The sequence below is a fragment of the Sinocyclocheilus grahami genome, unplaced genomic scaffold (genome assembly GCF_001515645.1).
Source record: "Sinocyclocheilus grahami isolate Dianchi unplaced genomic scaffold, SAMN03320097.WGS_v1.1 scaffold172.1, whole genome shotgun sequence".
NCBI lineage: Eukaryota > Metazoa > Chordata > Actinopteri > Cypriniformes > Cyprinidae > Sinocyclocheilus > Sinocyclocheilus grahami.
In genome coordinates, this window is record NW_015505351.1 from 274,119 (window position 1) to 290,150 (window position 16,032).

The 16,032-nt window shown below is 36.8% G+C and overlaps 2 protein-coding genes across 2 annotated transcripts in view; both read right to left on the minus strand.

The window, feature by feature from the left end:
- Window positions 1–8,297, minus strand: part of ipmkb (inositol polyphosphate multikinase b) — a 35,514-nt gene extending 27,217 nt beyond the window's left edge. Inside the window, exons 1-2 of the mRNA XM_016283231.1 lie at window positions 7,770–8,297; window positions 5,100–5,185 (exon numbers count right to left, since the gene is read on the minus strand). Of these exons, the coding sequence (XP_016138717.1) occupies window positions 5,100–5,185; window positions 7,770–7,926 (243 nt within the window). The 5' untranslated portion in view covers window positions 7,927–8,297. The remainder of the gene's footprint in view (window positions 1–5,099; window positions 5,186–7,769) is intronic.
- An 863-nt stretch (window positions 8,298–9,160) lies between these two features.
- The window catches only part of ube2d1b (ubiquitin-conjugating enzyme E2D 1b), an 8,849-nt gene continuing 1,977 nt past the window's right edge, over window positions 9,161–16,032 (minus strand). Inside the window, exons 2-7 of the mRNA XM_016283232.1 lie at window positions 13,113–13,176; window positions 12,997–13,028; window positions 12,749–12,826; window positions 12,564–12,669; window positions 12,371–12,464; window positions 9,161–9,658 (exon numbers count right to left, since the gene is read on the minus strand). Coding sequence (XP_016138718.1) covers window positions 9,613–9,658; window positions 12,371–12,464; window positions 12,564–12,669; window positions 12,749–12,826; window positions 12,997–13,028; window positions 13,113–13,176 — 420 coding nt within the window. The 3' untranslated portion in view covers window positions 9,161–9,612. The remainder of the gene's footprint in view (window positions 9,659–12,370; window positions 12,465–12,563; window positions 12,670–12,748; window positions 12,827–12,996; window positions 13,029–13,112; window positions 13,177–16,032) is intronic.

A 16,032-nucleotide genomic window follows, 5' to 3' on the forward strand; every position in this document is an offset into this window, starting at 1 on the left:
GCTCTCAGAGAGACTGTTTACTTTAGCCGCATTCATCGTGAAACTTGCTCATTAGCACATTATTAGGAAGGGCGATTTGCAAAGATTCGTTAAAAAAACCTTACACACTTCTTCTGTAGGTGAAGCTGGATCACGAATGATTCGCGTGAACATAGATGCATTTATGTAGATCGGGGTGCATTCCCTTCAAAAACAAACATAATCCTCTGCATCTTCACTGGCTCAGATGTCGGGAGTAAATGACGACTGCTATGTTCATTATTACATCCAACAACAGAAGACCTCAATCGCTTAGGAGTCATTCTCGTCTATATCTGCTCCGGCGCTGAAACAATGGCGGACTGATGACAGCTCACTCAGGGCGGAGCTAAGGTAAGACGCCAGTCCAGTCTGTGCTGAAACACTACCGTCAATCAAACTATCGTGAGAGGGGCCTGTCTGTGTGACGTCAAACAGACAGGCATCTGAGATCAGCTCGATTTGAGAAAGGGGTAAAGATTTTAGTAGATTAACAAAAAAACCACTGGGTGGTTTACTTTAGCCGCATTCATCGTGAAACTTGCTCATTAGCACATTATTAGGAAGGGCGATTTGCAAAGATTCGTTAAAAAAACCTTACACACTTCTTCTGTAGGTGAAGCTGGATCACGAATGATTCGCGTGAACATAGATGCATTTATGTAGATCGGGGTGCATTCCCTTCAAAAACAAACATAATCCTCTGCATCTTCACTGGCTCAGATGTCGGGAGTAAATGACGACTGCTATGTTCATTATTACATCCAACAACAGAAGACCTCAATCGCTTAGGAGTCATTCTCGTCTATATCTGCTCCGGCGCTGAAACAATGGCGGACTGATGACAGCTCACTCAGGGCGGGCATCTGAGATCAGCTCGATTTGAGAAAGGGGTAAAGATTTTAGTAGATTAACAAAAAAACCACTGGGTGGATTTTTATCATTTTAGGGTGGTTGTGTACTAGGGCTGGGTATAGTTCAAAAATGTTCCATATCGATAAAGATACCTTGACTTCAATACCGGTTCCGGAACGATACTTTTTTCGATACCAATTTTATGAAATCAATTTGAACAAGATTACATTATCTAAAAAAAAAACTTTTTTATTTTTCAGCTTGTTGATGTTTATACAATCTCAAAGACTCATCTCCTGAGCCACTGCACAAAGGAACAAAATGTAACCAACACAATAAATCAGTGCAAATAGTTTTAATAAAGCTCAAATAGTCTTCAGTTTACACATCTGTTAGGCTACATTTACACTAGTGCTTGTTCGTTTTAAAACGCACTGCTCAGACAAAATCATGATTTTATTTATTTTCCACTGATTTACTGATGAGCATTAGCAGCTTCCAGCACTGTCTGCCTGTGTTCTCTCTTCCATGATTGCTGCTCTGACTCCGAGTCAGAGGTAAAAACATATTTAATTTCAGCAAAATGACATGGCCAAAACACACATTAGACGGCAATCGGAAGTTATTACAAACACTCGATAGTGGTTTAAAGTGAGTTTTGAGTAAAAGCGGAATATAAATCTTATTTATTGTCTTATGTATAGCATGATGCTACAGTTTGCATGAATGGCCACATAACACACGCTTTCGGTCGTGTAGTATGAACGAACATCTGTATATGATCGGAACTCCACACAGCTCCCACGCTACTCTCCATTGGAAATGAATGACTGAATGACTGGTCTGTCACTTGTCGGAGATAGTGGAAAGCCCGGCTTGAAACGCCAGTATGACGAGGATTGTTTTCCTTTTAAAGGGGTCATATGATGCGATTTCAAGTTTTCCTTTCTCTTTGGAGTGTTACAAGCTGATTGTGCATAGATAAGATCCCTGAAGTTGCAAAGACTAAAGTCTCAAAACCAAAGAGATATTCTTTATCAAAGTTAAGACTCTGCCATGCCCCCCTAAAACGGCTCGTTCTAACACGCCCCCACATATCTACCTCACTATGTGGAAATATTAGCATAATGCCGCCCAAATGTTCACGCAAAGAAAGAAGGCGTGGTTTCAGTAACCGCAGTTAGTGTTGAAGCAGCATGTCAGGGAGACGCTGTGTGTTTCAGTGCGAAAGCAAAAGCACTTTATTTGGCCTTCCGAAAGTAGATGCATTTAGGAATCTTGTGCTCGACTTGACGCGGAGCGACTGTGCAGCCCGATCGGTGTATTACAGTACCACGAGAGCAGACTGCTCCGTGCGCTTTCGAATCGCTCTCACAGATGTCAAACACTGATCGATCTGCGCTGCACCTCTTCTAGTCGAACACACCAGCTAGTGCTGCAGGCTAAAGGCCAAAGTATACTTTGGCCATCCGCGTCCACATTACATAATTTTCGTCATCAGGAGGGCTCGCAGACACCCGTGCACCCTGTCTGCGTGCAGGAAATTTTTGAGACCGCGCGGACGGTCTGCGTACAACAGCGCATGCGCGAGGTGAAAGTTGAGACAGAGCGCAAGTCAAACTGACCCCGTGTCGAGCTCGTCTGTCCGCACTAATCCGCGGTTGAGTATACTTTGAAAGCTGTGCGGACGTGGCTGAACGCGAGACGGAACGGAACACAGAAAGTGAAGTATACCCGGGCCTTTATTGGCTCACTAACGCTGATGAGATTAACCCCTTAGGTATCAAAATTTGGTACCGAACGACAAAATGTTTTTCGATACTTGATGCAATTCGGTCGGTGCCTAAAAAGTTTCGAACTCGATACCCAGCCCTATTGTGTACACACACTGCCAACACACATTTCAGTTCAAACAAGTTGTAAAACTGCATGTAGCATTATATGACCCCTTTAATGACTGTTACAGTATCCACTGTAGTTGTCCGCTAGTAAAAACAGTTTTATCAGTTATTATCCCTGGATCAGGAGGCCCTGGCTGGTGTGACTGAGTGGAGATGGGGCTAATTTGCGTATTCATAGATCTGCGTATAGTAAATGAGGCAATGGTGTAGAGTTACATTCAAGTAATTTTAAGGCTGAGAAAATAATTTTCACAAGAAAAAAAAACATTTAAATTAGGGATGCACCGATATGAAAATTTTGGCCGATACCGATAACCGATTACTCTTTCTTTTCTTTTGACTACAGGGGGACTTTAATGTAAATAGACACTCCGTTTTTTGTTTTTTTTGTGAATTTATGTCCAGCTGTTCTTTTTAACTTATTTTCGGGTCATCGTTATAAAAGCCCTGTAAACACTGTCACAGACATAAAGATACAGCTTTCATTTCATCAACATGAATGCTCACTAACTGACACAGTGATCACATTCTCATTTTCACAAGTTTTATTTTGACGTGACACAAAGCAGTGATATCTAAGCAGGTGAGTTGTTTACTTTAAAATTAGTCTTCATTCAGTCCGAGAGCTCACACGAAAACAAGAGGTGGGGTTTATTGCATGAACCAATCTGATCCAATCATTACCGAACATACGCAATTATAGCATGACGCATTGCCTCCTCTCGGTCATGTGACTTTCCCCCATTCAATCTCAATTACCCCACACTAAACTCACGGCATGCTATGGGGTCTCTGTTGAAAGTCAATGGGCCAAAATGAGGCAAGCCTTCACTGTAAACGTTACCTGCGGGTGTAGCTTTTGGACAGTGTTACTTTATAAAAATGAGTGACTTTTATTGTCATATTTAGTAATATTTGCATGGTTTAATTTTTGTAATATCGATTATTTTCTCATCTAATTTTTTGAGGAGACACTGCCTCCCTTGCCTCCTCAGAGGAAACGCCCCTGGTGCATACTGTAATATGTATTTCGGACCATTAACAAGTCCTTGCAGGTCCCTAAATATCTAATTGTCATATCATAAGACATCTTAAATTTGGGGACAAAAAGTCAGGAAATGCGATACAGCCTAATGTGATTATTAAACTTTCTTCATTTTTTCTTCAGCTGTTCTTCATTCTACATGTTTTGCGGTTTCAGAGCACTTTGCAATCAACGATTACCGCCCATTTATGACAGTGTTTACTTTATGGTTGTAAATTGTAATTTTTAAATATGCAAAAGTAATAGTAAAGCATAAACATTTTCAAAATAAGAGTCCCAGTGTATTTTGGGATTGTTTATAAATAAAGTCCTGCATTACAGATAAAGGTTTACTTTTTCCTGGTTAATATTTGTACTATACGTTTATATTTCATATTGGTACAATACTTTGTTTACACATCATTATAATTTAAGTATTAAACATAGTTTGAAGAAGAAATATTTAAAAATTGAATGTACTTTTTGAATACTAAAAATGAAATAATTTTGCTTGTAAATGTCTTCTTGTATCCCTTTATTAAGTAAGAACACATTACACATTAATAATTACACATTATTTTCATACATTTTCATTGTCTCTCTGAAGCTTTTCAATGCACTCATGGACATTGTTAAAGAGATATTTCACCCAAAAATGAAAATTCTGCCATTAATTACGTGCATCGTGGTATTGTCATAAATGCACATCGAAGACTGACACAGAGAGAAGAAATTGTTGAATAAAGTTGTTATTTTTGTTTTCTTTGCGTTCAAAAAGTATTCTCAAAGCTTCATAAAATAAAGGTTGATCCACTGACATCTCATGGACTATTTTACCGATGTCCTTTCTAGAAGTCGACCGATAGTGGATTTTACCGATACCGATAGCTAGGTTGGACCAACCCGTACCGAAACGGTTTGGTACGAATACGTGTACAGCTACACCCCTAGTTTGGAATGACATGAGGGTGAATAATTGATGACAGAATTTTCATTTCATATCCCTTTAAGCCCTGATCTCAGAGTTAGAGCGACTATAAAAACTTTGTTAGCATCATAGTTATTGTCTTTGGTGCGAACAGGCCTTTACTAACGTTACTCCGGTGGGTGAATTTTCCTCTACGTAAACGATCCATGCATGTATGATGAAATACAGGATATAACTTGTATATACATGACATGACCCTGGGTTATCAGGGTGCAATTTGGTTTTCTTCTGATTTAAAAAAATAAAGTGAGTCACAGATGCTGTTGTCAGACCTTAATCAGTCTTGAAGCCAGAACATTACTGTAATGCTCACCATACTGTAGAACTGCATCTCTCTGGGTCCTCTTGGAGGAGGCTGCAGCTGTTTCAGGACCGTACCATCAGGATGTTGCAAGATACCTGTGATTAGAAAAAAAAAATCTCATAATCATTACCGTTATGATCACAGTGCAAATGCCAAACAGTAAGCACACGCTAACATTTTCGAAATAGGCATTGATTTATACAGATGAATAACTGCTTATATCCATTGAGTTAATTGAAGGACTGTGAATAGGCCCTTTTGAAGATGATGTGAGGGGAAATCACAGCAGTGTGTGTAATGACATCACAGGCTGGCCTATATGCTGCTGAGAACTAGGCTGGCAGGGCTTAGAGATTACAGTCACAGACTGCCACGCTCTGGATTTAGGTCAGGCTCCCCCTCTTTAAAAATAGCTATTTTAAAATCTATTCACATCATTGGTAAACGAAAGGAAACACGACCAGGATGAATTTATGACAACAAACATAATCAACCACAAGGAATTTGCTACCACAGACACTATTTAAATAAAGCCTTTATTTAAATGAATATTATACATCTCTTTTACCTGAAGCAATTCTTCTAGTGACTCACAGAACATCTAATTTATACATTTACACGCTATTGGCTACACCCTAAAGAAAACAATAAATTACTAATACACAAAGCCTGTTTTAGCACAATTTTTTGCATTGTAATAACACTATCATGACAATTAAAACATTTCCCTTTTATTGCAATGCATCTGGACGGTTTATTTTTCAGTTTGTTCGTTATTTTATCATCTTGAATGATTATGCTCATTCCTAAAAAGTCACATTTATTATGAAATTTTTTTTTCAAATCAAATTAAATAATGGAATAAAATAAATAAATAAAAATACAGTAATAAAAATAATTCAGTCCACACAGCTTTTTATTCAAATAAGCACAAATTACATCAAACACGAGTGTGCATCATGTACAAAAAAATATATATTGTGCATTACAGGTTTTTTTGGCTCTGATGGGATGTGTATAAGTATTACTGTATTGTTACTGTAAAAACTGAATAGTCCTAAAAATCGACAGTTACAGCCCAAACAAATGTGTGACAGGCTCTGTGAGGTTCACCCAAAAATAATGTTGCAGTAATAAAGAACTAGTGGACGCAAATGTAAGTCAAATCTTTCCTGCGTTTAACCACATTGGTCAAATTCTGTTTAAAATTGCGTTACCACTGACTCACTATATGGCTCATACATCTATAGCTGTTTTCGCATGCCAGGAGACAAATCTGAGTCAGCAACAAAACCTATCAGCCCAGAGAAATAACTGTTTCCATTAAATCTGTGGCGGCATCAGGATAATTACTAATCAGAGATCAGGGCTAGTTGTCACATGAGCTACGTCAGTAACATTTAAAGTCAACTCTAAATACACAATTACTTGTTTTCACAGTAGTTTTATGATTGTTTCAAGCATCTTTATTAATTAAATTCCTCAATACTAAAATATATTTGAAAATCTAATATGAATAGCTGTTGTGTAAAAAAGCCATACATTCAGGTAAAGTTCAACGATAAAACAAAAACTGATTTTTAACTGAAACGGTTTTGTTTGTCTATTAATTTTAATGCAATGTTAGCATCGGGGCTATTTACATGGCCAGCACCATAATCTAGAAAACTTTATAACATCAAATTACATAAAACACAAAATCTCAAATACGTGCAGGTGATACATTACAGAATATTCCACTTAAACATGTTTCTGAATAAATAAATAAAAAACGTTTTCAGGCAGTAATACAACAATTACAGTCCACTGAAACCGTGTTGTCGGGATGAGAGTATTTACTTTCCCCCCGTAAATTCCCATTATATTCGAGCTATCCTGCATTTTTATTCATTTCACTTATTTTTTTGTAGGAATTTTCATAAAATTCTGCAATCACAATAGTTGTTGGCCAAAACAACAGTTTGACATTTGAAATGCTACATTACACATTTAAATGTTTTCATGCGTAAAGTAGCATTTATATTTTTCATTTTACATAGGCTATATTTGTGCTTTTTCATTCATAATGTTGATAATGCCTCATAATTGTTTTACTGTGTACATTTCAACACTTCAAACATACAAAAGGTCGTTTGATATATAATGTAGCATTTATATTTTTCATTTTACATAGGCTATATTTGTGCTTTTTCATTCATAATGTTGATAATGCCTCATAATTGTTTTACTGTGTACATTTCAACACTTCAAACATACAAAAGGTCGTTTGATATATAATGTAGCATTTATATTTTTTATTTGACATTACTTCTAAACGGTACATTGTACATTTTTTCTTAATAGTTTTCTGCTTCATAATTATTGTACGGTTTTATTTGAACTAAAAAGCATATGAAAGGTTGTTTAATGACAAGTCCCACTGTGACAACTTACCCCATACAGTGTGACCAGCCGCATCTTGTTTCGTAGATAAAAACGGTAGTATTTAATGGACAGCTTTATAACTTACAGTAACAATAACTTACAGAGAAAACTTTAAAGTACACGCATATGCTGTATAAAAACTGGCCCTGAGAAATGTTCACTGAGGTAAAAATTGTGACGGCTAGCCCCGTACACAATTATAAACGACAGAATCCTGTTTTAAATGAATAGGAATGACATTAAATGTGTACTGACCCACTTTATCAACGCCGTACTTGTGTCCGGCCACCTGATGAGAGAGCGGCACGCAGCCGTTCAGGTGAGCGCTCTGTGCGCTCTCAGGTAAACACGAGCCGCGGGTCACTAACGGACGCGCGAGCTCCAGCCTTCCCAGCGCCACAGACGAGTCCATTATGATGCTGAGCTGACCCTCACACCGAAGACCTCACTGCAACGGCTCGTTGTTTCTCTAAACTACTGTCCTCCACGCTCGAATTCACATATTGAACGCACGCCCTCGACGCGTCATCCTGGTGTGTGTGCGGCCGATCGCGTGCCATCAGTCACGGCGCCCACGCTCGCGACCATATAATGAGCTTTTCACCTGGGCCACATCCCACTTCCTGACTTCAGAGATGTTTACACTCCTCCCGCGGTAATTGGTACGAGATGGTAGACAAGGAAGAAGCGGAGCACAAAGATAGACACGGTATTCTTGCGGAGTAAGTCATATCGCACGGAACCTCGCAGTTCTTCTGCGAACGCTTCGCAGTTTGTTTCCGCCCCGAGAGACACGCTGCGTGTGACGTCATGACGCACAGCGAGCGGAAACGTCACGGAATACGTCGAGCTGGGGTTTTTTTTATTGTTATTATTATTTCTTATGAAACGTCTACATTGGGTATCATTTCCGAACTGTAAAACGATTAGGAGAAAAAACATGAACAGTGAAAATATCTCTATGAATGGCAGGCTCGCCTCTAAATACTTCCGGGTAGGTGTAATCTACGGATACGATAAAAGTCTGTTTATGTTGCTGAACGTTCAGTTATTGTGACTAATGGGAACGCTGATAAAAAACTAACTACTAAACAAACATCGAGATGGAAAATGTTTTACATAATTATATGATTTGTGTTCTCAGACTACTGAGCAATTAAGAAAATCCCTCAGGCATAATTTGTGGAATCCTACTGGGAATATGGTTGTAATTATGGATATATAAGTAACTGTTTACAAACAGCAGCCATATATATATATATATATATATATATATATATAGCTAAATATTACTGCAATACCTAAGGGGATATATAAATTAGCCTCTAATTAAGACTTTTGTTTACTGTCTAGGTTCTAATGGACACAGAAAATGTTTCAGAAAGCAACAGAACATTAAAATCTTTGATTAGGAAGGAAGAATAAAGCAATTGCGTTTCAGACGGATACATGAGATGCAAAATGAATTTTGAAATCAGAGACACTTGCAAGACTGCATCGGATCTAGCGGAAAATCAAGGCTTTTTGTTGAACTGATGGCAACTTGTACTCAAAGCCGGTTTAAAATGCATTTCAGCAAAGCAAATAAAAACACTATTGTGTACCAATATGAGCAAACGCACCTGAACAGATGAGAAACACAGATGCACGCTTTTAAACAAATTTTAATGCAAAATAAAAAAGAAAAATATAGATCCAGTATAGTTGCTCTTAACTATACAATAAAAATATCTAAAAGAAAATGTAATCAACTGAATGAGAGATACATTAAAATGGTTTTCAATTTCTTAATGTCCCTTGTGTAGGGTAACTGCAGTTGTATAACATCATGCCAATCTTAAATAGGATTTATGAAACAAGAAATCTAAGTGCCCAACACCACTGCGGGGAATGACCAAAATACACAAAACCAATAAAAAGCTTAATGTCTTTTTGTGCGGCGCACAGTCCCCTTCAAAATACTAGTTCAGCTATTATTATTGGTCATTTCAGATGGTAAATGTTAACAGTACAATGTGTTTAATAATATAACCTAATCTTACTTTTAGATGCTAGAATTTACAGTGATTTGTGACTTAAAAAAATGTCCATTAAGTCTTCACATTGCATACTTCTGGGTCCATTCTCTTGCTAGTCTGTTGTACCTGGTACAAGAAAATCAAACATTAATAAGTTCATAAACAGTCTAGTTTGACTAACCAGATATTCCAATCTAACGTAACACATATGGGTCTATGTTCCTCGCACTCGTGATGTTCCAAACCTGTTTAAATGTACACAAAAGGGTGAATTCCTGAAGAATAACCCGGTGATTCTTATCAATATGATGAAAGTGAAAACACTGTAGTCAGTGCAATTAATTAAATTAATTAAAGTCCTCTGAAGATAGCTTTGTATAGGAATAAACCACAATTTGAGCAACTGTTTGATATAAATCTTGATATCTGCCTTAGCTCTGCTTCATGCATTCATAAGCACAGTAGCGACATCCAAGATGTAAACAAGGTGTATACTTTGCATTGCATCTTTTCAATGAATCGAAGAATCAAGTTCACAAAACTGGTCTGAATTCATTCATGAACTGGACTGATCGGATTCACAAATTCACTCGATGGGTGCTACTCAATTCTCAAATAGGTGCTTCCTCGTTTCTTCGCTCTTCCATCCTTGAGCCCATGACCTGGAAATCGATTCGAGTCAGCCATCTTGAAGGACATGTCAATTCTCTAATTGCACCAGGAGTAGGCAAGGAACGAGGAGAGAGGGATCTTCCAGCGGAGCGTGAATACACAGTGTGTCTTGACGAAAACCTTGACACTCGTATAACTTCTCCAACCCTTCACATTAGTCACAATTTTGATTTACGTTTCACCTTTGCAGTACATTTCACATACTCAAATACTATGTAGGACTAAATATATGCCTTTGAATTGCACATCAAATTTGAATTGCACGGTTTTAAAACAAATGTAAAGTAATGCATACCCATCATCAAACAGACAAGAAACAGCTTAGACTTTTGGAATAGTACTAATAAACTAAACGTGTTTAAATACACAGTAATAGGGATGTAACGATTCACTCAACTCACGATTCGATTCACGATTTTACAATTCGATTCAAATGTTTTATTTTTTACAAATTAAGATTTAAGACAAAAAATTTATTAAATGTGTCCTTTTATTATTGCTTGGACAAAATGCTGCTCGTTTCTTTGTGAAATTGAAATATAACACTATAATAATATACTAATATAGCACTTGCATATTATTGCTCTTTTGTTAGTTTTGACTGCTTCTATTGTCCTCATTCGTAAGTCGCTTTGGATAAAAGTGTCTGCTAAATGACTAAATGTAAATATAATGTAAATGTAAATAACAAAACTAAATTGAAATTTTAAAACGAACCCCAAATCAAATAAATAGGTAACACAAATAAAATAAATCTCTTCATATAAACAAAATAAGGCTTTGTCTGTGCTCTTTCCATTTAAAATTAGAAGCAACCACTGCATTTTAATCATGATCCAAACAAAGATGCTGCATACATTCAACATGAGCAGTTTTTAATCTACATTAGATTGTATAGTTTCGAAATTTGAAGCAAAAACAGAATGGTTTGATTTTAGTTTTGTGAAACTATACTTAAAAAATATCTGCATGAAACAGAAACGTGCTGAATGAGATGCAGATTCACTCTCTGCCAGCAGGTGGCGCTTAAACCCTTTCCTTGGTTTCCGCTGTAAGCAAAGCAGCGCTGCACTTGTGAACTTTAATGTGCATTATACAGAGGCAAGATGAAAAGAAAAAATAACATCTAAACTTTTCTAAAGACAGTTCCCCTCAGACATGCATTCATGTAAACTCCTACCCCTAACTGAATCGCGATTTGTTTAGCATCTCAACCGATTTGAATCGTCACATATTTGAATCGATTTTCAACCGGCTCGCGGTTAATCGTTACATCCCTACGACAGTAATCAAGTTTATATCAATTTATCATCAATAAATCCAATTTGTTCCACAGCTAGCCGTATTTAAAATATGTTCATACTTTCCAAATGAATAAATTTGTTTTTACAATGATTTATGTTGATTCTAAGCAATCAGCATCAATATATTTTGAAATGATCATTTTATGATTTAGATCAAATCAAATAGATCCAAATATTTGATACTATGCCATGTTTTGTTTTTTTTTGAGTGCAGTTTCTTACCCATTTCATTTATGCATGACTGACAAACTTGCACCACATTCAGTTTGTTAAAACTGTGTAATCCAAATGTTATATGCAATTTAAAATACATAAATCTTAAATTTAGGCGTAAACTTTTTCTGAGTGAATTTCAACAAGCGATCTTGTTTTACTATGAATTTATTTAATAACCAAACCTCAAAATCATAAGGGATTCCTTGAGTGCAGTTGGCGATGCTTTAAATTAAAGTGGCGTTTAAATGATCAGGAATATTCCAATATACAAATAATTTCCTTTGATTCCTCTATCCTAATTTTTCCTTGCATCCTTTCCTCACATTCTAGTTGGGAGGAGCTAGGGTACAAGAAAATGAAACGAGGATGCACAATTTAATAAGCAGCACCCAATGATCTGAACACACTGGAGGAGAATATTATCAGTGAATAACAACTTAAATTTTGTCTTTACACACAGAGCTACTGTATGATTTCAGGAACCTTGAAATACAGCACACAAATATTCAGCACTTGACTTGAGCACTTTTTCAATACATTTGTGGTGCTTTAGTATGCCTTTGATACATGTTTTCATTGTCGTATGGGTTTGGAACAACATGAGGGAAACAAATTAAGACTTCTTTTTTTAAAACATTATACTTACTTTTCTTTGTCTGATTTGTAGATGTGTGCTATGTCTGGGACTAAGGGGTCATCAGGATTTGGATCACAAAGCAAAGAACATATGGACAAAAGAACTGAAAAAGAGATGAAAATCATGAAAGCATAGGCAAACTGGGTATTACAAATTCTATAGTTCAACTATTAAATAATAAAGAATTAAAACACACAAGTACCTTTTGAAACCGTTAGAGCTGGAGACCACTGCGACCTCAGGATGTCCAGGCAAATACTTCCATTACTGTTAATGTTGGGATGGTAGATTTTTGTTGTGAACGCTACCTGTTAAATTGAGATGGTGTCAAAATGCCATTTTAAGACAACACAGCAAGTACACGGAGGTGGGGTGTAGCGTCACTACCTTTGGCGGCTTGAAGGGATAGTCTGTTGGAAAGTGAATTGTGAGAAAGAAGACCCCTCCTTGGTATGGACTGTCACTCTGCAAATCAAAGGAAATGACACTAGAAATTAGCAAACTGTGTAGGTGTATTAAAATAGGTTACATACATCTCAGATCTAATTATTCTTAAAATTGACTTCACATCATCACATTCAGCATGTGTTATTAAGCGAAGCAAACTGCTAAAGGCTAATGAGGTAAGTACTTACAGGTCCCATTATTGTTGCCTGCCAGTGAAACACTAAAAATAAAAGAAGGGGCTTATTGAAATTCGTTTTCGATGTTATTATGTAAAGCAACTCAAAAAGACTGACAGTGAACTTACAGTCATCACCAACCGGTCCAGCAGAGCACTGGGCAGGAGGGTCCCTCTGCAAGTCTTGAAGCTCCTGAAACAGAAGAAGAAATTAAGGCTTGTTCACACCGGGACGAATATCGCGCGCGATTATCGCCGATGTTTAACGCCTCGTGACTAAACAAAGGGCGCCAATGTGAGTGTGCACAATGGCGCGCAAAACGCAAGGCGTAAAAGCGTCATTTTTTAAAAAACGCCTTCGGGCTCGTTTTTTTGGTTTAACACGCCGTGTTAAAAACTGGCCGATCAATGAGATTGGCGCTTTTGTTCACATGCCTGGAGCTGCTGAAGTTACAGTAAAACACGACTTGGTGGCACTCAAGCACAAAACAGTCTTGCCGAGCACACATTGCTACCTAACGACAAAAAGGAAGTAAGTAGACCAAGAAGATGCATCGAGGCAAGATGAATGTAGAGCTGCTGGTCTCATTGGTGTCTGAACACAAAGAGCTTTATGACAAACGCGAAAATCGCTTGGGTATGAACACAAAAGACGCGTCGAAAAACGTCGGCGATAAGCGCACGCGATAATCGTCCCGGTGTGTACAAGGCTTTAGGATGACATTATTACTCCACAATTATGTTTCTAAATATATTTATATAGCCATTCTAATGTTAAGTGGCATATGTGGAAAAACTCTTTTTCTAATTTCAGTTTTCAACTCATTTCAATCCTCAAGGCCATTTTGAAAGAAAGAAAAAAACCTTTAAAACACTTCTGGTGTCAAGATGGCTGTTAGGGGATGAATGAAGTCAGTTCTCCTCAAGTTCACACACCTGTCTTAGCAAACCACAGGTGTAGTTTATTAAAATAAAAGCCACCTGGCTTGATATTTTGTTGTTTAATAAACTTACCTTCATACATTAAGTTAGGCTTCAAATAAATCCAAATTGGGTTTGAAAAAATTATCAAAGAGCACTAAATTGTCAACAAAAGTGCTTTAAATAAATTATATAATTAAGTTTAACAACATCATAAAGCTTACAGTATCATATCAAAGCATCTTAGGTTTACGTGGTCATTTATTCATCAGAAAAAATAGGAAAAAAATGTATCAAATGTGATACATCTGGCTTTTAAGGAATATTTATTTGTTCATGGGTCAGAGAGACAAGCTGTCCCATTTTGTTGTCTGCTTCAAATTTAATTTATAAAACAGATTTTAAATACATCAAAAGCATATTAAATGCAACTAAAGAGTCTACTTTATTGTTTCAAATAACTTATGAAAATCTGGGTGAAATCATGTTCCATCTTCATTCAGTCTAACAGATATATTTATGTAAAAATCAAACAACATACTTATTCTGACCTGTACTTATTAATAAAAGAAAACGTTATCATACAACATTACACTCTAAAAAATGCTGGGTTAATTACAACCCAGTGCTGTGTAAAATAGGGACAAACCCAGCAATTGGGTTGTTTTGACCCAGCGGTTGGGTTAAACATTTAAAGTGTATTATATTTTAAATGATTTAATATGCCTTGCTGACAAACCGGTAAAACCTTGTGGTTTGAAGGAAAGTTGCAAAGATTGGTAAAGATTTAAAATTACAATGACTTATTTTTTGGGGACTGCACCGTGATCCTTAAAGTCGTTTAATGTCATCTAACAATGATTCTTGTTCTGGCAGGATTTTTTCGATATACAAACTATTACACTGAATGGCATTTCTGTGGGTGTCTTCTGTAAATCATGCTAAAAATGTGATAGTTTTTTAACTTAGAAAAAAAATATATAATTACAGGATACATTTGAATGCACACGGGGAAAAAAAACATTTGATGCATTTTTATTGATTTGATGCTTGAAACCCCCTTTTCATCTTTTACCCTCATATCTCTCATTCATCACTGTATTTTTGTATTACATTATATAGTTTGCCCTGACAACGAAAACTACAGCGCTTTGGTCATAAAAGCATTTACAGAACATTTTAAGACATTATTGAAACATAACCTGACATTTGATATGTATATGCATTATGCAAGTGGTCTGCAAAACTGGTATAGACACACATTATGAGAACTTCATCCATATAAACAACAGCGTTTTTATTTATTTGTAATGTTATAAAGGGAAAAAATTATCTAACGGTTCAATGAACTGTTTCTCTCTGATTATTATTCCACATGACAGGTATTACAGGGTTAGGTTTTTAATGCAAACAATATGCACTAATAATATACATATGAATTTGTAACAAAAGATATACTTACATATAGACTTGTGCATTAATCTTAGGTATTCCAATATTTAATAACATGTTAAAATTTAAAGTTGCAACCGTGTTATTTAATGAGCTAACATGAACTAAGTATTTAACTATGAACTTGTATTTTTTAAACAAAGATTAATAACTTCTGTAGCAAATGTAGCTATTTGCTCATTGTGAATGTTAATGCATTAACTAAGGTTAACTAATGAGGTCTTATTAGGGCCTTTCGCACCGCGGGAACCTTTTCATAGTTCCAGAACGAATTGTGGAACTACCCACTTTTTGGCGTGTTTGCACCGTCGGAACTGGGTGCGATTTTAGTACCGGACTGCCTTTTTCGAGAACCAAATTAGCTCCTACTCCGGAGCAGGGTCTAACCAGCACAACTGGTACTAATCGTGACATAAGTAGACATTGATTGGCCAAACGTGTATGAAAAAGCCCTCACCCGCCATGATTTAAAACTCTGTGTAAACATACTGTAAGCATGTCAACTTATTTCGCAAGTATAGAGAACAGCGATAGATGGACGGACGCTGAAGTGGAGGCACTTGTAGCAAATGTAGCACTGTCAGTTGTCGTTGGCGATTCTTAGTCCTCCTTTCCGTTCTTTCAATCGCTTTATGTATACGTCGACTTTCCATGTCCATTATTGTGAAACCCGCGA